Consider the following 23,028-nt stretch of genomic DNA (forward strand, 5'->3'; position numbering starts at 1 on the left):
TCCATCGTAGTTGATCTTGACCGGAGACGAAGTTCTTGCCCTAGTTCATCTCTTTCTCTTGAAGAAGTTGCTGTGTATGTGCACCGTAGGGTTTTGTAACCAAGCACCTTCTTGATCTTCATCATGTGGATGAACTGAAGAACTTTGCAGCCAACAACCTTCTTAGTTGGTGATTGAAGTCGCGTACTAGGATCCACGTAATTGGTTAGTCACGTACTTAGGAGCTGTGCATCAGAAAGGGGAACTGTCACTACAGAACAAGTCCAATTGGATATTGGGGTAAGGGTTCAACTGTAAGTTGGTAAGGTACTTGGGATTCCTTTACTTGTAACCGCTTGTTGTGATAATAGTGGAGTTTCGGGAGTGGTGATCTGAAAATCACCCGGTGGATTTTTGCCGTTAGGTTTTCCCCATTCGTAAACAAATCACCATGTTATTTATTTTTTGCTACATAATTAGTTTATTGGTGATTTGTTTGTGCTACCACGCATTTGCATGATAAATTGATTAATTAATAACTTGGCTAATTAATTAATTAATTTCTATCACAAGGGGTCATTCAGTTTGTGGCTTATCAAGTGGTATCAGAACAGACACACTCTAATTAGGGTTTAATCTTTGCTGTGTTAATCCATTGACCTCTGTTTGTCATGGATAGAAGACAGTCATTAATCATACCTCCTTTATTTGATGACACTAACTATGCATACTGGAAAGTACGCATGAGAGCTTTCTTGTAGTCTTTAGATGAGAAAGTGTGGCAAGCTGTGGAGATAGGCTGGACTAAGCCTATAGAAGCATCAGCCGACTGGGATGATGCCAAGATTAAGGCGGAAAACTTCAATAGCAGAGCATTGAATGCGTTGTTCAGTGTAGTCACCAATGAGGAGTTCAAGAAGATATCCTCTACTGAAATAGCCAAGGAGGCTTGGACCATCTTTCAGACAACCTATGAGGGTACAAAGGCTGTCAAAGATTCAAAACTTCAAAGGCTCACTAAAAGCTTTGAAGAGAAAAAAATGGAGGATGAGTTATTCGATGAGTTCTATGTCAAGTTAAAGGACATAATGAACTCGGCCTTCAATCTTAGGGAAACCATTCCTGAACCCAAGATTGTAAGGAATGTGCTCAGATCTCTACCCGAGAGATTTCATGCTAAGATCACGGCAATAAAGGAATAAAAGGATATTGATAATATTCCTTTGACTGAGTTGGTTGGAAACCTAGAGACCTACGAGCTAGGATTGACAAGGATTGGCAAGACGGGTAAAGGTAAGAGCATGGCACTGAAGGCTAAGAGTGGTGAGACAAATGAGTCTTTTGATGATGAAGATTCCAAGATGAAGTCCTACATCACCAGGCAGTTCAAGAAGTTTATGAAGAATGCAAATGGAAAAGGTTTTGACAAGGACCGCAGGCAATCCAGTTCTTCTCAATTTAAAGGCCAAGACAAAGGGAAGAAGGATGCTAAGGAAGGTGGTCAGTACACTGTTCCCATAGGACCTAAGTGCTTTGGGTGTCAAGACTTCGGTCACATGAAACATGAGTGTCCTACATATTTTAAGTGCATTGGGAAGAGCAAGGCACTTGCTGTTACCTTGAGCGACACCGAGCTTGAGGATGATTCCGACAATGAGGATGACAAAATCTTAAATGCCTTCACGGCCACTGTTAATCCTACTAATGGGATTGTTGAAGATGTGGTTGAAGAAGAGGAATTGGTGGAATCCAGATTTGAGAAGATGGATGATCAAGATAACATCCATACAGCCTATAAGAAATTGTATAAGCTTTCTGAGAAGTATGAGAAACTGTATAGGCAAACCACCAATAAGCTCAGTGATGTGGAACTTGACTGTGAGGAGCTTTCCACAAAGTTTGATGAGGCTAATCAGACTATTGGTGCATTGAGGTTCGAGAATAATTTCTTGGTTGAGAAGACCAAAAAGCTTAAAGCAGAGTTGTTTCAAGTCAGAGCTCAATTGGAGAGGACTTCAAGTGCAAAACTTGATGAGATGCTCAGCATTTAGAAATCTACTTTTGATCGAACAGGTTTAGGGTATGGTCTTTCTTCCTCTAATATTGCTTCTACTAGTACTACTGTTTTTGTTCCTCCTGCTAATAATGTTAAAATTGAGATCAATGAAATTAAAACTGAATTAGTTAGTGAAAACTTAGACAAGGGTAAATCTTTTTTAGGAGCACCCCCTAAGCTTGAGAAGAAAGATGTTAAAAACCCTAGGACTAAGAAGACTAACTCTCAAAAGCCTAAACATAAGAAGCAGCATCTTTGTCATCATTGTGGAGCTGCAGGTCATACTCGACCAAATTGCTACAAGTGGCTTGCCACTCAACAGAGTAATGGCATGATAGCATCTGAGAACTAGAATAAACTTCAATCCTCTCTTGCTCCCCTTGGAGATCTTCTCAAAACCCTCATGTTTTTCGAACTTGAACGGTTTTAATTCTTTCCCCTCACCGCTGATTCAAGGGTTTAATCAAAGGAAAGGTTCTTCCAAGGTGTGGAAGGAAAAGGGCTCCAAGTTCTATCACTTTTCTCTTTCTCTCTTCTTGTTTTTATGTGTGCATTTTTTTTTTTTGGGTGTGTTTTGCTTTCATTTGTTTTGAGTCAATCTAGTTTTTATGCTTTGCTTTGTTCAACATGTTTTTGTTTGTTTTCAGTTTTGTTTATTTTGTTTTTGATATAAAAATAAAAAACAGAAAAATACAAAAATAGTGTGTGTTTTGTGTACATTGGTATTTGTGTACCTTGGATGGCCATTGAAACAAAATTTTCTAAACTTTGTATCTTTTGTAACTTAGATAAGCATCTTTATGCACAACTAAGCAAGTGAGCTTTGTGACTCTTATTTGTGATGAGTAAGATTAAGTTGTCTCTTGTGCTTAACACTCATATCACTCTTTTTGACGGGAAGGACTAAAAAATCCTAAGAGAAAGGCATAAATAACCATCTCACCACTATTGCCCGCCAATCATGTATGACACCTGTATGCTTCGGCATAGCAAAAGTGCAGTGTCAATGACATTTGTGTGCTTTGGCATAGCAAAATTGGAATGTCAAATATTATTGGGTATTTCTTTTCTCTCTCTTATATGCCCATGCATGATATGCTTAAAAGAAAAATATGCAAAGAAAAATCAAAAGCAAAAAGATCAAAAATGCTTTAAAAAATTATTGCAAGCATGTATTATAGGAGATGTGGGAGTTATAGGATATACCTCAAAGGTAATAGTCCCCATCAAGCAGTTATGATTGTAAGTGAGTTAAAGTGATTTTCTTATATCTCAAATCGTCATAACATGTATACACTTATGCAATCTTGCGATATTTTTTCACACATAACACGTAATATTCTTTACTACTCTTGATACATGTGCAGGTACAATGTGATTTGACCATCACAAGGTTTTACATGTGTTTATGTATGCTCACTACACTGTCTTGACTTGTTTTTGAAATATAAAATTGGTTAGACTTGTTTAGTGTGTGTGTATGTGTTTTTGGGATCTAAGTGCTTAAAATTATTGTTGAGAGATGATTTTGAGAGCTTAATATGTTGATTGGATCATTGGTTGAGTTGCATGTTAAATTACATTCATGTCTGTGTTTTTCACATCTCGAAAAACTGCTTTTAAAAGCTAGCTCGACACCTCCTCGATACCTTGCTATCTGTCGAGCTTCTTCAGCTTTTTCTTATCACAATCCCGACAGCTTCTCGACACCTAGTGGATCGATCGAGAAAGTTCCTGCCTCCTCGATAGCTTCTTGACACTTACTGGATCGATTGAGCTTCTGTTCTTGTATCTGATGATTTGTTCCTCGACACCTCATCGATACTTGTATCTGTCGAAGACCATTTTCTCGATACCTTCCTCAACAGATGTCTCGACACCTTCATCTGTCGAGATTTACTAAGGCACTATTTATTCTTCCTCGTGCAATCCGAGCCTTATTTCGTTCGATCTTTCTCTCGATAGATCTCTGTTTTCTTTCCCAAACTATCTCATCTCACTCCAATCTTTGTTCCTCAAGGTTTCTTCAAGCTTTTTCAAGTTTTTCCTCACTTGGTAAGCTTCTAATCTTTTCATATTCATGCATTTCATGTTTTGAAACCTAGGTTTTGGGGTTTTTGAAAAGTTTTGGGGTTTTTCAAAATTGATGAGTTATTATTGAAATTTTGGGATGGGTTTTCACTTAAATGAGTTTAAAACCTCATACATTGCATCACATTAGCATTATAATAGTATTTTCATACATTTAGATGTGTGCTATCTGTTTGTGTGCTGATAGGTTTGGATTGGGCTGATCCCATGATGAAATTTCTTTTGCATGTCACATATTTATGCATTTCCCATGCATACGTACTCTCTTTTCAATATACTGGTTATATTTGATTTGCTTGGGACTTTTCTGATTGTCTTTTCTCTCTCTCTCTCTCTCTCTCTCTCTCTCTCTCTCTGTTTACGTTAGTCGTGTCTATGACACTTAAGCGTAAATCTACTCCTGCTCGAAACCCTCTTTGTTTCGGAGCTTCTTCATCTTCTGATTCTGCTCCTCTCTCTCTTCGGTTCCATGATGATGATGCCTACAAGGCATTCTCAGAGAACTTTTCTAGACGAGATGTTCATTCGGAACGCCAAGTCATTTTGGCGGACTTCGCCAACACTAACCTTCCCACTGTCATTCACAGTCGGGAATGGGAGTCACTATGTGACGTCTCGGTCACCTGTCCTCTCATGCTTATCCAGGAGTTTTACTCCAACGTGCACGAGATTAATCATTTAGTACCTCTTTTCTTCACTCGCATTCGAGGTATGCGAATTCTTATCACATCGCAACTTGTTGCAGATGTGCTTTGGGTCCCTAGGATATAGTTTCCTAACTATCCTAGTTGTGAGCGTCTGAGGACTGTATCCAAGGATGAGCTCACATCTGCTTTCTGTGAACGCCCTTCTATTTGGGGTGAGCGTCATTTTACACCATGTAGACCTTTTGCTAAAGGTCCTAGATTCATGAACATGGTGATGACCTTTGTTTTGCATCCACTCTCTCACTACAATTCTATCACAGAGCCTCATGCTCGATTTTTGTTATCTCTTCTTGAGCATCTTACTATAGACTTCCCTTCTCATTTCATTCTTTCTATTATAGATGTTCATCTAGATTTGGCGTCCCATGATCAGCTCATCTTTCCTTCTGCTATCACGAGAATTTTACGCCACTTTTCTGTTCCTTTTCCCTCTTCCGACCATTTCACCTTCATGTGTGCCATAGATTAGGCTACCGTTAAACGTAGTGAGGCCTAGTTTCAGTCGAGGCAGTCAGATTTAGCAGCTCCTCCCTCCCGTTTAGCTCCATCCCATTCTGCTCCATCCACATCCGCTCCTTCCTCTTCTTCAGGCGATGTGACTTTAGGAGACATCATGGCGTAGCTGCAGCGCATGGATGCTCGCCAAGATACACTCTTTATGGAGTTGTTTCAGGTGAATGTTCGTGTCGGTTGTATTGCACGGCGACAGGCATCCTTGGGTGGTTTTGCTTCTGAGGCTTCTCCTCCACCACCTCCTCCCATGGCTTCTGATTCTGAGGATGAGGATGATGATGATGGTGATGACAATGATGCTTCGGATGATGCTAATGGAGATGCTTGCTCTATCGATGAAATTTCTACTTGAGACCCTTACCCTTTGTCGCTCGTGACAAAAAGGGGGAGTAGTTTTGGATATCAAAGTAGTCATTCTTAGGGGGAGAGTTAGTATAGGACCATTTTGTTAGAGGGAGTGTTGATATGTTTTGAAGGATGTAATGAGGATATTTTTTGTATCTTTTCTTTTCTTTCTTTTATAGATACATTGTTCTTGTACATTGGGTCTTATGACCATTTATAGACATACATTGTACTTATCTCTTTCTTTATATTGATGTATGTTTTTCTTTCACCTACTCTTTCATGTGTTGTTTCTTTTCTCCCTTTATACACATGCTTCTTATTACTTGTATGCAATCTATTATTTCTGTTTCACACAAAGATACCTTGATGAGTTTTATTTAAAGTGTTTCAGAAATGCAGGTTGTCAAAGCCTACTTGCCATAAACTTTCTTCTTGCAAAGTTTTTCAAGAGTTTGTGTTAGGATAGATTTTATTGTATTCAACAAGTGAATATGAATTGAGTGATTTATGAATTCTCTTATATGTTTATTTGTTTGTTGTGGTTTTGTCACGGATTGACAAAGGAGAGATTGTTAGGACATATGTGTTTTACTTGTTAGGAACATATGTCATTATTTTATGTAATTGACTTATCCTTTGACAAAATACACTTTACTTATATTTGGATAGATTTAAAATGTGTTGAAATACTTCAAGAAATCATGTTTCAAGATCAAGTGTTGAAGCCTTCAAGTTTGTCCAAAAAAACAAGCTGATAGTGCAAATTCATTAAAACTCGACAGCTGGCTCAATAGTTGCATCTATCGAGCTTAAGAAAGTTGTTCAAGCCCCGTGTGCTCGACACTTGCTTGACAGCTGCTCAACACCTCCTATTTGTTGAGGTTTAAGAATTTCAGAATTCTGATCTGATTTTCTTGGGATCCGTGAATATATCTTTTTGGGCTTTCTTTTCTCCTAACCCTAGACATATAAAAGGATTGTTTTAAGGGCTGTCAAATAGTTCACAAGTTGCACAAGCATTGAGCAAACTCTGTTCAAGCAAATTGTGACCGGAGACGAAGTTCTTGCCCTAGTTCATCTCTTTCTCTTGAAGAAGTTAATGTATATGTGCACCATAGGGTTTTGTAACCAAGCATCTTCTTGATCTTCATCGTGTGGATGAACTGAAGAACTTTGTAGCCAACAACCTTCTTAGTTGGTGATTGAAGTCGCGTACTAGAATCCGCGCAATTGGTTAGTCACGTACTTAGGAGCCTTGCATCAGAAAGAGGAACTGTCACTACAGAACAAGTCCAATTAGGTATTGGGGTAAGGGTTCAACTGTAGGTTGGTAAGGTACTTGGGATTCCTTTACTTGTAACCGATTGTTGTGATAATAATGGAGTTTCGGGAGTGGTGACCTGAAAATCACCCGGTGGGGTTTTTGCTGTTAGGTTTTCCCCATTCGTAAACAAATCACCGTGTTATTTATTTTCCGCTGCATAATTAGTTTATTGGTGATTTGTTTGTGCTACCACGCGTTTGCATGATAAATTGATTAATTAATAACTTGGCTAATTAATAAATTAATTAATTTTTATCACAAGGGGTCATTTAGTTTGTGGCCTATCACTTTCTAAACAATTTTGTTATATCATATAACTTTCCAAAATTTGTTGAGAAGTCAAGAACAAATTAACAAAATTATTATGGGTAGATTAGTCCAAGAAAGCATGATTATTTGATGGCAAAATAATTAAGCTTGGCACAAGCCATCCCAACATATACCATAAGCTGTTTCAAAATTCTTGATTCACTTTGTGATGAGTCAACTAGTTTGGTACAAAAATTTTGGTGGCAAACTTAGAATAAGAAAAAGATGATTTGACTTAGGTGGGATACACTTTATGATCCAAAGTTTTGTGGGGGTTTGGGTTTTAAACAACTTAAACAATTTAATTTGGCTCTCTTAGCGAAATAAGGATGGAGTTTGTAAACTCAAGAATTCCTAGATGTATCAAGTCTTCCAAGCTAGATACTTTCTGGACCGTAGTTTTGTGTAAGCTTCCATTCGAAATAACCCATGTTTGGTGTAGCATCATGGCTACCCAACCATTGGTGCGACGGAGCATGAGGTGGCAAGTGAGTAATGGCGAAACATTTAGGTGTGGGGGTGATAAATGGCTCCCCACCTCCACTACTCATAAGTTCTATCTACCCACAACAATAGCTTTCCAATGATTCTCGGGTTTGTAAACACCAATATTGGTGTTTAGAAATCAGAATTGGTGAGCAAGTTTTTGTCCTACACAAAGATGGAATTATTTAAGGTATTCCTCTAAGTTTAAAAATCCCTATAGATAATAAACTGATATGGGCTTAGATTAGGAATGGCAACGGTGTGGGTTTCTTATTTTCCGCCATCACCCCACTTTCGCTTTAGGGTTTTTTTTTTCTTCTACTCATGGGTACCCATCCCATGACATATATATATTAAAAGTTTATTTTGAACACATTAAATTAAAACTCATTAAACATTAAAAAAAAAAAGTTCTAACACTGCAAAACATTCTCAAAGCATAACAATACAACAATTTAAGTAATAACAAATACAAAAACAATTCAAACATAGCAATAGAACAATTAAAAAATGTAAACAACATAAATATTAAAACATAAAAGTATAAATTCAATAATGCAATATAAAATAAATCAACAATTTAAAGTTAGAAAGCTAAAAACACATTAAAATATTTTTCAATTTAAATATAAACGAGGCAGGTGTAGGGAAAAAAGTTAATTCCCATACTTTCCCCATTTGCTATACAGGGAAGATAAAACACGTATTAAGGACGGGTGAGACAGGTTCATGCGGGTAAGGATTTAAATTGTCATTCCTAGCCAAGACAACTAATGAACAATTTAGTGTTAAAAGTGTCTACAAGCTTGCAATGGAAACAACCAAGCCAGAGGGTTCTTTCTCCAATTTTGAATGGTAATTCAAGGCAGTTTGGGAACTACCTTTGGTGGCACCAAGTACCACACAAAATTTTCCATTTTGTTTGGATAGGTTGTTGTGATATTTTGCAAACAAAAACGAGTCTAGTGCAGAGGAATATTATCCAAGATAACCTGTGTGAGGATTACCACTCTGAAGCCGAATCATTAGGTCACCGTCACTTGTTCTGGTCTTCTTCGCATGCTGCTAAAGTTTGGTCTTGACCCCAAAATATAAGAAACGAAATAGTATTTTCCATAGTTGTTAGTATCGTACAATACACAATACGTATCGTATCGTATTTGTGTAAAAAAGTTTCATATTGTAAGAGCGTATCGTAAGTGCTCATAAATCGTTCGATACATAGATGCGTATCGTATGAATCATATTGTATCGGTGAATTATACGTATCGTACGATACATAGACATGTGGGTTTAAAATGAATTTTTTTGTTAAAATTTGTGGTTTTATCTGATTTAAACAAGTTATTAAACTTTTTTAACAAAAAAATTATTGGGAAACTTAATTGAGTCTAAAATGGCAAGTCCGTGAGGTTTTTTCTTTTTTGTCCATTTTCTTTCTCCTACAAAATTTAGACTATACTCATAACACTCACTTTCATATTGACAAATTTATTTTCTATACTATTAATAATATATTAAATGAAAATATAATTATTTTTTATTATTACGAGTCTAAAAAACTAGAATGCCAAGAAAAAAAAATACAAAGAATAAATTATTAGAATAAAAAAAAAAGTAAATATTGATAATAATGAAGAAAATATCCATGAAAAAAATAATTTTGCAATATATTGAATATGATGATAACATTGACTTAAATGAAGATGATTAGCTAAGACGAAAATATTATTATTTTGGTTCAATATTATGTATTATCACTTCTGAATTTAATCAATTTGAATGTGCAAGTTATACACATAAGTTAATTTAATTTATTTATTTAACTTTGTTAAATTTTATTGCATAGTAATTATTATATTCATTAGTTGAATATATTTCGAATTTATAATGAATATACATTTTATATATGTATATATATTATTATTTTATAATTTTATTAATTGTTTGTATATTTTACAATAAATGATAATAATAAAAAATCAAAAATCAATTCACAATACAATTTTTTCACTTTTTTTTATAATTTGATAATTATAACAATAAAATAGACAGATTTTAACCTTGATTCCAAAACGGGGTTGAAACTTTAGATAACATCAAAACAATATAAGCATGTAAAACATGCACAAATCACGAGTGTGCATGTGTCCTGAAAGCTGTACCGTAAGCAAAAAGAAAGTGTCTTCTTTATATAATTTCCATGAAAATCTTCAACTTCTATACAAGTCGTCGTCAATGATAGGACATTTCAGCTGGCAAAAAAACCATGCTTTATGCAAAGCCGCAATCTCTTTACTGTAGAGTGTAGATCACAAGCACACGGCGCACTCAGATTATCTAGAATTATAAAACCACCAACCGAAAGATCACGTGACAAAATAGAACATTGATCACGTGTCCATTGATTCTGAGTTTTTTTAAGACTTGAAAGTAGGGCACCGATTGATGATGATTGATATATATTTGACCTTAAATTTATTGTAATTTAAATCTAAATTGTAATTTCCACCAGCTATTCTTGACTTATTTAGTTCACATGAAAATATGAACTTTCCTCATATTTTTTTTATTTGACCTTAAATTTATATTTGGCTCAAAAAGTGCTCAGAAGGAAGGAGATTTCATTTGAATACAGAAACAAAACAAGAACAGCGAACCTTAACAACTAGTACTTGACCTTAAAAAAATAGATAACTTGAGCAACTAGCAAGTAGCAACTAGTACTTGAAGAGTTTGTGACATGTGAATGAATTGCTTGTAGTCGACGAAGAGGACGAAGAGTGGAAGTGAGATTGGAGAGAGAGAGAGAGAGAGAGAGAGAGAGAGAGAAAAGGTTTGACTTCAACTTTGGCTTTTGAAGCTGTTGGCAATTTCTCTGGTTTTGGAGCTCTACTGAAGCGGCTACAATGTGCATTTTGGTATAACAAGATAGGTTTCTAGTGTTTGAGATGGACCGCTATGATTAGCTCTAGGAAAGAAGTCACGTTACATGGTGGTGCCAAATATTTAAGTCTTTTTTTTTTTTAAATGGGTTTTGGTATGTTACCTTGGAAGGTGGCTGATGTGTTTAGTCTATTAGGCCCACCCAATGAGAAAATTACTACTAGAATGACATTGCTTTGCCATGACCATTTTCATTTTTATTATTGATATTATTTGATGTTTATTATTTTTTATTGATAACTTTATGTGGTATAAATTATAAAACTATATATATATATATATATATATATATTAGTATTAGCGATAATCCTAAAACATCTTGAAAGTTGAAACAGATCGGTATCAAAACATTTCCTTCGAATGGACAAACCAAAACGGGATCCAAAAAGATATTCATAACAACTAGTACTTTAAAGTTTCACCAATTGCTCACTGATATCGACCAAAGGCTTTTTGAAGTTTCAACTAGTAGTAGTACTTCAAGGCAGGGAAAAATAAGAACTTAGAGTTAGAGGGCGGCTTTGCTACTGGTTGTATGTAGTGACTTTGGCTTTCGACTCTGCTGCTGCTAAGCCATTGAGGGTTTTTTTTCTTCTTTGACGCATGCGATGCTAGATAATATATATATATATATATATATATTTTTTTTTTTTAATTTCTAAAAGTTTAGGTTGTTTGTTTTGGGTAAAATTGGTTTACCAGACTTAATTTTTCTAAATTTTACTATTGGTAATTTTTTTGTTAGACTAATTTTTTTGGACTTGTATATTTTGTTTTAGATTTTAAACGTATATATATATTTTTTTAATGGTCTTTAAAATGAGGAAAATACTAGAACTATAAATCTTTTTTTATAAATTGCTGATGTAATGAGTAATTATTAATAAGTAAAAAAAATAAATAATGTAAGTAGTGGCCCAAATACGAATCAACAAAAGTTTGCCACCTTAATAGTTTGTAAAAATGCTGTAAAAAAATTTGTGATTATAACAATACTCTTAAAAGAATCAATAATATTGTTAAGGGTAAAAGTGTAATTTTATAAAATAAAATTGCTAAAATTAGTATCCATAAATATAATAATATTTTTTTAAAAGAATGCCAGGGTGGGGGGAGAGAGAATTGCCCCCCAAGTCCAACCATGGCTCCGTCAAAGTGCTAATACTTGACCAAAAGGCATTCATAATTGGTATTGGTATACTTAATAACTTTGTGTTAAAAATTTGATAATTCAATGTTTAAACAACCCATCATCATTATTAACTTGCAGTACAAGTTAAATAACCCTTATTGTCTAATACATAATACTCTTAATGTGATCATTGTAACACTTATACTAATAGTGAAGAAGTAGTAGTCGAAAGACTATTTCACTTTACACGTAAGTCATTAGGCTCAATTATGCGTTTCCGTTTTTATTTCCCTCCATTTTCTCTCCTTATTTTCTTTTACCATGTGTTATAATTTTGACAAGTAGAATTGTAATTTTCTTTTTTGGTACTATAAGTGGGAATAAATTGAATCTAAGAAGCTAGATTTCTCCAACGTGTATTTGACTATTTTGGTTGTCGCATTTGTACGTAGACGTAAAGATTTGCCATCTCAATCCATGTTTGTAACTAAGCTCTTTAAATTTAGAGAGATGACCCATATGTACCATAGGATTTGGATAGTGAAATCAAAATTTTCTTAATTGTGACATTATAGCCTTGTAGGTTTCCAATTCACTTCCGGATAGCCTATAAGGATTTTCCATCTTAATCCATTTTAGAGCCAATCATTGGTTTTCCAAATTTCGATGTGATCCATATTCAAGATAAGGTTTGGATTAGTGAAATCGAAATAATACCATGTGACCTTAAAGGTAGGGATGGTAATTCGTGTTTGCATGTCAGATTCGTGTCATATTGGGTTATGAGTATATTTGACTATATGGATTAACTCTAACTCGACATGTTTATTCAACGGGTCAAGATTCCTTAACCTGAACACAACCCATTTATTAAACGGGTCAATCGTGTCAATCTGTTTATCAGATTTTATCTAAATGAAAAAAAAAAAAAAAAAAAAAAAAACTAATTTTAGTATTAACCAAATTGATATTAATTATGAAAAACCAAACAAATAAATATCATATCATATTATATATAGTAAAAGTTGGGCTTAGACGCCGTGGTTGCGTCATGTGGCTTTACCAAATTGCATAAATTTTAATAAATTTTTAAATTTTAAGAATAGATATATACATATTTTTTGGATAAATATAAAAGAAAGTAGTGTTTCATTTACAACTATAACAGTTGTGTCTATCTAAAATGTTAAATGTTATCAACAAAGCCTAAAATCAATAAAATAGAATTACTTAAGGATATAATTTAAATAAAAAAGAGAGATAAAAAAATGTAAAAGAAGAAAAAGATCGAATTTGTATTTTTTTTTCCTACGTTTCTTTAAAAAATGTAAAAGGAAAAAAAGATAGAACCTACATTTTTTTTTTTTTTGTGTGGATAAATTTGCATCTTATGTCATCTTTTTCCTAATAATAAAGTAAAAAAAAAAAAATTAAGTATTTGAGTTTCACCTAAACTACTTCTTTTTGTTCATATCATCTTCTTAACAATCTAAAATTCCCACTATATATACAAAGTTTTTTGGTGTTTCATTATTTCTACTATGTACTTTACAATTATTTGATATATTCTTCCTTTCTCAAGAAAATTGATGTGATTTGTTTTTCATCATTTTGTTGGCGCCTTCAGATAAACAGCACGGAGAATAGGTCAGTGCTTCATGTAGCTCTCCGTGCTTCAAGGGATGTAGTTATACAGAGTCATGGAAAGAATATGGTCCCCGAGGTTTGGAGTGTTCTAGACAAGATCAAGGACTTCTCTGAGAGAGTCCGCAGTGCTTCTTGGGTAATATAAAGCTGATATTAGTATCTAATTTGGGCATGAAATATGTGAAGTTTTGGTAACTGAAAAATTTTGGTAGGTTGGAGCCACAGGAAAAGTACTAAAGGATGTTGTTGTCGTTGGTGTTGGTGGTAGCTTCTTAGGACCTCTATTTGTGCACACTGCTTTTCAAACAGGTTAGGTGTTGCAGGCCCTTATGTGCACCACCTCTCTGTTGTCCTTTTTTTGTGATAATGTTATTATTTTACTATTAAAATTTTTGAAGCCTATTGTGCAAAAAAGCTCAATCGACATGTTCATGATTTAGTGGTTGCATCTTACAGATCCAAAGGCTATCAAATCTGCAAGGGGACGCCAACTACGTTTGTGAGTGTTAATATTTCACTATGATACCATAAGTAATGAAGTATTCAAATTCTAGATGTAGATCTTCCTTTTGAGGTCTTACTTTTGTATATATAACTTTTTTTTTTCTTTCATCAAAATGAATAGATTTTGTGTATTTGTTGCCTTTTTATTATATAAAATATGATTTTTATCAACAAGTTTTATAGATAGGTTGAAATTCTATGTTTGACCACACATTTTAGTGTTTTTTTTAGAAGTCAATATAGCAAGCAATATATTTGTATTTTTTAATTTCTTATTACATGATTATTTGTTGTTGACATCAATATTTTATAATGCATTTAATTTGTTATGGCTTTTGTTTGGTACTTTGTTCCATGTAATCTATATTCTTTAATTAAAAGCAAAATTTGCTTTCAAACATGAAATTAGATACGAGAGAATTCATCCGTCCAAATTTCTATGTAAGTCTACCTTTACTTAACTCTGTTTTTTTTTTTTTTTTTTTTTTTTTTTTTTTTTTTTTTAAGCTAAAAAATTTGGATATTTTTTCATTAATGAATTGAGGCTTTGGCTTAATTTTCTTTTCAACCGTTTCAATTATTGAATTCATTATTTTTTTCAAGTGTAATATTAATATCTGTGTTTTTTTTTTTTATGATAAAAAAAAAATATATATATATATATATATGTGTGTGTGTGTGTGTTCTTAAAGGTTAAAACACAATACAATTACAAACATTACTTTAAGTTAGGGTGTTATATTTATTTATTAGTAAGTTAGAATGTTACATTAAATTTGAGTATTATATTTTTATTTATTATTAATTTAGAAAGTTACATATGGATACATATACTGGTTTAGGGTTGATATAACTTATATTCATTTGAATGAAATTAACACTAAAACAAATGATTTAAATATCAAAATAAGAAATAAAAATTAAATTTCTTTTAAGTGTACAAGTACAATTTCATTTTATTTGTTATTAAATTTAATTATATTATCAAAATATTTTTTATTAAACACTGCATTGCACGGGCATAATAAAAAATAGTTTTATCTCTTAAAAGTGGCCAATTTTTATAATATTATGTCTAAAGATTTTAATAAAGAACAATGACAAAGAAGAACAAGGATACTCTAAAAACATAGTGTTCAAATAAGTATTCAAAGATTTTCCAAATGAAAAAAATACTTCTAACATTTTTTAATCATTGATATTATTTTTAACAATACTTCAAGTCACTAACAAATTAGTACTTATTTTGTTATAATAATTATTAAAATATATAATTATTTATACATATATTTTATAAGTTTTTTCATAAAACCGTGCAACGCACGGGTCTATAACTAGTTTTTAATATAAAATTCAGAACTAACGAGTAATTGTATTACAAATAATAATTCTAAAACTAAAGCATATCTTAATATCACAAATAATCAATCATAATATGTCAAAGAAAATAAATCACAATAACTAATAAGTCTATATACTTAGGATTTGAAGGGTATATTGGTAAAATGTCATTTAATTTTTAAACAAGTCAAACAAGTCAAATAGGTTCCATGTGATGGATACTAACCCAACTCATTTATTAAATGGGTTAGTTGTGTCAACCCAAATATGACATGAACCCATTAAGCCTCAACCCATAACCTATTAATTTTGTGTCGTGTTGTGTCGAGTTCACAGGTCGTGTCCAATTTTGCCACCCCTACTCATAGGTATCTAGTTTACCATGCTTCTTCATTTGGGCTTGAGGATTTAAATTTAAGAAATTTGAAAAACAATTACTAGTATATTAATAAAGTTTAAATAAGTTAAATCCCTACAAAATTTCATCAATTGAAGGAAAAAAAAATCTATTTTTTCATACTTTATTCAGGTCTTTTTTTAATAGAAACCAAGTCATTTAAATTAAGGATTGAAATTCAAAAATTTCTGATTAAATTCCATCATCTAGACTAACCATAAATGCATGGTTTTGAGTTGACAGTTAAATCTCCAAAAAAAAAAAAAAAAAAAAATTACACTTTCCTTTTTCTTGGAATTAATAAGCTTCACTTTGTGTTATATTTTTAATCTAACGAGTAACGACACACAAATATTTTCAATCATACGGATCAAAAATCAAATCTAATGAAAGATGATGATATTGAAGGGATCTAATGTTGAGTCAAAAAAAAAAAAGCTAGTCGATATTACAATTTGTGATGACACCAACAACTTCAACTTGCTTTACTAGTTGCATGATATGATACGACTCGGAGTAATATCGACACACCCAAATTACTACATATCGAGGATTCTTTTTTTTGGGTTATATTATGAAGGGTAAAGAATAGATCCAATGTTTAGTTGCACTAACCCATTAAGATAATGTAATATGTCCACTGTTTGACATGTGTCATCATTTGGATGAATCTAATGCAATTAGATACTGGACTCAATCCAAGTGCTATTAGGAATGGGTATCTAGGGAGAGGCTTCTGTCCAATGGTCAGTTCCATTGAACACACTAGGATATGGATATGTGTCCAAAACTGAACATATATCTACATCTCAATTTGTCCAATAGAATTGACCACTGGACACAACCCCAACCCAGCAATCTAAACTCACACTACACATAACTCAGGTAAGAGGGGTGGTAGGTAGTGAGCTGATGGGTACGGCCATAGGGGATAAGTTTTGATAAATCATAAATGGCTAACATATCACTAGCTCATACACCATGTTGGACTGTGATTTATTGGTCAATTAATGCATTTCCTTAATTTCTCAAGTGGTGTGGTGTGGTTGGATTTAGTCGAAAAATCTTAAAATAAAGTATTCAATGAATCATAAAGTTGCTGATGTACATGTACTTAACAAACTTCCAAGCACATGTTGCATTTCAATGAGAAGAAGCACCCTAAAGTGAACTGCGAATGCGTACAAAGCACAATTTGGCCACCACATATCTGCCATTCCACCACGTGTATAAGGGATAAGCTCAAAGTTGTGATATTTCATCATTTATGCATACCATTCAGCCTTCTAAAATCAGCTATGTTTTAGCCACCGTCAAAAAGTGAACAGCCCTTATATACATTATAGACTGAAGTACTCATTTAGGGGATTGAGATCAGGTCCTACTGAATTGCACAATATCTAAAAACTTTCAATCTCAACTGTTTAATAAATAAAAAAGTTCAAAAAGATAAAAAATGTAAAATTAAAAAGTGAAATATATATTTTTTTTTTTGAGTAAAATGAGAGTAATTACTAATTACACATTGTGCAATATCTTAAGTATTGTACCTAATCTTAAGCTCTCATCTATAATGACTAATAAACAATGGATAGTTTTATTAAGATTTTTTTTATATGAATTGAAAAATACTTAACAAATTATTTTTTTTTCAAAACCATTAGAAATTTAGTTTCTCTTTAAAAAAAAAGAAGAAATTTAGTTTCTTTTTCTCAAATTAAGTTTTGAGTGGAGCTCTTCTCAAAAAAAAAAAGTCTTGACTTTTGAATGAAGCATTGTTGACTTTTTATAATTCTTGAACAACTAGTTTATCCTAGGGGCACTGCAAAAATGTGAATACAACAATTATCACTTTAATGCATTGAAGTTAAAGAGCACATAATAAGTGCCTAATCAAGAAAGAAGTACGGCCAAAGATAATTAACTTAGGCTCCGTTTGGGAGTTCATAAGGGAATGGAATGGAATGGAATTGAATAATCATAAGGGAATGGAAAGGAATAGAATGTATTTAAGTAAGGGAAAGGAATGGAAAAGAATGGAATGGAATGGAATTAAGTAACCTTGATTGGATGTTTTAAAATAAAGGAATGGAAAGGAAAGGAATGTAAGTAATCTTGTTTGGAAGTAACATGGAGGGAATGGAATGAAATCATTTTATGACAATATTACTATTAGACCCCTATTTTAAAATAAAGAATTGAATATATAGGGGTAATTTGGGAGTTTTAACAAAAAAGTTATTAAATTTAATTTCATTCCCTCCCATTCCTCCCAATTTCAGGGGGAATGAAAATTTGAGGTTTTAAGGGAATAGAGAGGAATGAGTGTTCCCTCCTACCCATTCCATTCCCTCCTACTTAAACTCCCAAACAAGGGAATGGACTTTCCATTTCCTCCATTAAAACTCCCAAACAAGGGAATGGAAGAATATTCTAAAATGATTCTTTTCATTCATTTCCATTCCATTCCATTCCCTCCTCCCAAACGAGGCCTAAAAGAAAAAAGAGAAAACGGAAGGCGAATCGCACTCAAAGTTAATTTTCTACTTTAAGCGCATCTGTTATATACTTATATAGCTTAATATATTTATGTAAACGAATCCGTGCAATTTAGCCTTTAATATTCAAATACCTTGTATTTATTTATTAGGTATCGATTCTTTTGGTGGTTAGAAGTATTATTGTAATGATCAATTTATATAGGATAGAGACTGTTGGCTTTTCCTCTTTACTCTTTTATTAAAAAAATAAAAACTTGTATTCAAATGCACCTAAAAGAAAATTAGGTCTGTGAGTTCTAGTTAGTTTAACTGATAAAGTTTTTTATGGTTGAATAAGAGATCTAAGATTCAATCTCTGCAGGAGCGGACACCATATGTTGAAATTCTCTTTCAAAAAAAAAAAAAAAAAAGGATTTCAATTAATATGATTTTTTTTAGCAAAGAGTCTTGTATTTTCATAGACAGTTTTTGGTATTTCTAATGGGAATTATCTTTTCCAACTATTTAATTATATAAAAAAAATATTTTTGTCAAAAAATTTATAACTCAATGATATTACATATTTTCATTTTATAGGAAGAATTAATGTTTAAATCCCGTTTCTCCTATTATTGCTTTTTTTTTTTTTTTTTTGATAGGATTCTCCTATTATTGTTGTTAATAGCGAATTATCATGATAAAAAAAAATGATTTATTTGTTTTTAATGTTGGTTGTGTGACTTGTGTCAGATAAATGGCATGAACCTTCTAGTGAAATTTGGCCATAGAAAACCAAAAGAAAGGTAGAAAACTTTTCCGGTGTCAAAATCAAGCTGTTAACATGCAATTGGTGTGTTCAGGCTAAAAAAGAATTCAGCCGACAACAAAGGTACCGAAGGTCCGAAAGCCATAATATAAGGCAATAAAAGAAAATAGTACTAGAAAAAGAAATGCTAACTTTATAATATTTTCATGGTTATGCTAACGAGTGCCTTTAGGGTACTAGTTAAGAATTCAGTTAAAAAAAAAAAATTATGGGAAAAGAAAAAAAAGTAATTAATGTTTTGACAACTTTTTTCATTTCCCATAAAAGTGATGTCAAAACTTTTTTCAACTAGATTCTTAATAAGTGCCCTAAAGACACTCGTTAGCATTCTCTATTTTCATTATAAATTCTAGAAACATTAAAAATCTAATTCTAGAAAAAAAAAATACTTTTTTCCTTATAACATTTTCACCAATAAACAAAAAAGTAATTTAAGCAATAGTTTTAAATTAAAATTTTTAAAAACTTAATACTTAAGATTTGTCAAGGAAATGTAGTAGAAGTTTTGTCAGGAAAATGTAGTAGAGATAACATTTCTTCGAAATAGTAAACATATCTAACCCCTATTTTAATGTTTATAAATATAGAAAAAAGAGAATATAAAAAAAAAAAAAAAGTCATATTGCAACTAAAAGCGCGTGAATGAATACGAAAGCAGCTCAAACGCAAAGAAAATAAAGGTGGCGGTTTTTTGGGGGACATGTACAGTGTAGCTGTGAGAGGCAAGAAAGAAAAAAGAAAAAAAAAAAAAGAGAAAATCGTTTTCCTCGTGCATTAAATAAAATTAACTTGTTCCGCTTATCGGCGTATTGGCTGATCCTGTGTGTTTTTGTGTGCGTTACGTGTTTGAACTTTGAAGTACAATTTCCAATTTGCTATTGTGGGGCCACATCACATTACACCACACATAAAATAAAAACCCATTGATATATCTTTTAGTATATATAAAACCAATCTCTCCTATCTAACTTTGTCATAGCATTTCCTGACACCAAAATAAGAAAACAAAGAAAACTTTGTCATAGCATTTGATATCTCTCTCTCTCTCTCTCTCTGTCTGATCAATAGATCTCTAAATCTTTGAGAATCTTGAAGATGAAGAGGAACTGCAATTTGGAACTTTGCCTTGTTCCCTACTCTGCCTCTCTTCCTTCCAATGATTCAGGCGACGACCACCAGCCAATGTAAGCTCTCTCTCTCTTTCTATTTCTCTTATTCAATATTTGAAGGGAGGATTTCATAGACATCATTGTTAAAAACACTAAGAGATATCAGTTGAATTACAAAACTTTTCGACGGTTGTCTTTGACTCTTTTGTTTATTTATTTTTTTTCTGATTATTGTTGTGTTTTGTGTTTATGTAGGATGGAAGAGCGAAGAGGAAGCCCACAACAGAACCAGCAACCGCAACAGCTGACTATTTTTTACAATGGCAAGATTTGCGTTTCTGATGTTACTGAGTTTCAGGTATGTTTGTGAACTAGTTAATTCTTTCTGTCTTCTTATCTCTTTGCATGGTTTTCCTTTGTGAAATGCATGCAACAAAATTGTTGAGTTGAGTTTGCCTATAAAATAATTTAAGAATTGCTAATTTTGGTTTGTGAAGACTGAAGTCGGCTGCTTTAACTTCTAGTTGCAATTTTTTGAATTTTAATTTTCAAATCATTGGCTTTTATTCTCCTTTATTTTTTTGGTACCGTGTTGTACGGTTGTACCTTTGTGACATAAATTTCAAAGTCACCGCACGATAGTGGAGTAGTACTTAATTTAGAGGCTGCAACCATGGAAATTGTTAGGAATTGAGAATTTAAGATCGGTGCCGACAAATTGTTAAAAGTTGGTGCTTTTACTGTGGACATAATTTTTTTTTAATTTTCTAAGTCTTATTTTTTACCGTATATAACATGATGGACTAGAATGATTTCATAGATTTGGACTAGAATAATTATTCCCATATTATTCATTATGTTAATTTTCCCATTACTTCTCAAATTCCTATTGTGGTAGCACTTATACATGTGTCAATTACAATATTTTTATGCTAGAAATTAAACACATAAAAATATTTGCTAATTAGTAAAGCAATTTGTTCATATATTTCAGGCTAGGTCCATCTTATTGCTTGCTACGAGAGAAATGGAGGAAAGACTGAAAACTCCAACGGGGTCAGATCTATCTTCACCAACACTGCAAACTGAGCAATATAGCCCTAGTACTGGTCTTTCCATGAAGAGGTCACTACAAAGGTTTCTCCAGAAGAGAAAGAATCGGATCCAAGCAACATCGCCATATTGAAAAGTTTACTGTATTGGAGAGAAGAAAACTGATATTGTTGAGTTTCTACAAATTTTTTTGTGTCGAAAGCAGATTCCATGGGGTGAACTAGTTTGTGCCAAAAAAAAAAAAAAAAATTTAAATATTGGCATGGTCTCCTCAATGGAGGCCCCCAAAATTACAAAATGGATATAAACATGGCTCAAGACTCTCGATCTATATTTGTTTATACCCTTAGTTCCCAAAGTAAACATTCTAGTTCTACCCCCTAGTAGGTTCTATGGGCTTGTAAATTATTTATTTAATTAAGGCTTTAACATGGCCAAACATTTCATTACTTGATTAACATTACATATTATTTTTTTTTCTTTTTTTTTCTTTCTTCTTGTTTTTTTGAGAAAAAGCCCCTAAAGAGTGGGTATTCTTATTTCTTTTTATATATATATATATATATATATATATATATATTGAGAGACTATTCTTATATAGTTATATTTGTTGTTCTTTCTAATTTTTCTTTTTATGAAGGGGGGGGGGGGGGGGATAATGACATAATCTTTTTTCCGAGAAGAAGATAATGAAAAAATTAAGTAGAGTTTGTGAGCATGTTTCCTATTAATATTGTTAAGTCTTTTTTAGAGCAATCATAGTCTATGATATTAATTATATATTTTTTATGGATAATACTATTGCCACAAACTATTTTACAATTTTTTTACAAAATGTTGATATGACCAAATTTTTATATGTTTTATCTAGGGCCACCATTTATATCACTTTATCATTTATCAATAATTACTCACCACATCAACAGTTTGAAATTTTTTTTGTAAAATAGTTTGTATCTCTAGCATTATTCATTTTTTATATTTCCTTTTTTTTTTTTTTTAATTTCAGACAACGTTTTTAATTCTACAACCTTTACCTAAAATATGTTAACTCCACGTCACTACTCCTCAAAGTTGGAGAGAATGAATAATCAATGATAATATAATAATTCTAAATCTTTTATTAATTTATGGGGAGATCAACGTTTTTCATTCTCTCCTTAAAGTTGGAGAGGATGAATAATTATTGATAATATAATAATTTCTAAATATTTTATTAATTTCTGGGAAGATCAGCAAATCTCTCAAAGTTGGAGAGTATATTAATGGTAATATAATAAATTCTAAATCTTTATTAATTTCTGGGGAGACCAGCAAATCTCCCTGAGTAGGGAGTCCTTTAGTCAATTGCCCAACTGATTTTTTCCCCCTTGAATAAGTGCCCTATGCTATACACATAGATCATCGCTTCAATTTAACAGTTTAAGAATATCCTTAATATGTTGTTAGTGCCATGAGTTCTAATTAGTTTAATTGATAATATATATATATATATATATATATATATATATATATATTTTTTTTTTTTAATATACAAGATAGAATTTCTACTCTAGCCTAATTTAAGTGTATATGTGTGTGAATCTCCTTCCTAGAAACTTGAACCCCGGCCCTTACGCCTCATACCCCGCAAGCATTTTATACTTATGAAGTGATCACCGCATCAAGGGTATACGGTGGTAAAATATTTTCTTGTTGAATAAAAGACTTGGGTTTGAATTACATATGTGCTAAATATGTGTTTGGATGAATGATTAGCTATTTACATAGAAATTGACAT

At 32.4% G+C, this 23,028-nt stretch overlaps 1 protein-coding gene across 2 annotated transcripts; it reads left to right on the plus strand.

Moving 5' to 3' along the window:
- The first annotated feature begins 13,690 nt into the window (after positions 1-13,690).
- On the plus strand, positions 13,691-21,697 carry LOC115990065 (protein TIFY 5A-like). 2 transcript variants are annotated; one of them, XM_031113928.1, is made up of 5 exons: positions 13,691-13,847; positions 13,995-14,037; positions 20,155-20,270; positions 20,451-20,553; positions 21,190-21,697. In XM_031113928.1, exons 3-5 carry the CDS (start codon positions 20,182-20,184, stop codon positions 21,379-21,381), a joined length of 384 nt encoding a protein of 127 aa, XP_030969788.1. In that variant the 5' UTR covers positions 13,691-13,847; positions 13,995-14,037; positions 20,155-20,181; the 3' UTR covers positions 21,382-21,697. The 2 variants fall into 2 exon arrangements, with proteins under 2 accessions (XP_030969788.1, XP_030969787.1); XM_031113927.1 differs by lacking the exons at positions 13,691-13,847; positions 13,995-14,037 and having other exon boundaries at positions 20,036-20,270.
- The last annotated feature ends 1,331 nt before the right edge of the window (positions 21,698-23,028 follow it).

Source organism: Quercus lobata, chromosome 5 (genome assembly GCF_001633185.2).
Source record: "Quercus lobata isolate SW786 chromosome 5, ValleyOak3.0 Primary Assembly, whole genome shotgun sequence".
Taxonomy (NCBI): Eukaryota; Viridiplantae; Streptophyta; class Magnoliopsida; order Fagales; family Fagaceae; genus Quercus; species Quercus lobata.

Coding starts and splice junctions, on each gene's coding strand:
- LOC115990065 (XM_031113928.1), top strand. CDS start 20,182: ATGAAGAGGAACTGCAATTTGGAACTTTGCCTTGTTCCCTACTCTGCC. Junction 20,271..20,450: donor GGCGACGACCACCAGCCAAT/GTAAGCTCTCTC, acceptor GTGTTTATGTAG/GATGGAAGAGCGAAGAGGAA. Junction 20,554..21,189: donor CTGATGTTACTGAGTTTCAG/GTATGTTTGTGA, acceptor CATATATTTCAG/GCTAGGTCCATCTTATTGCT.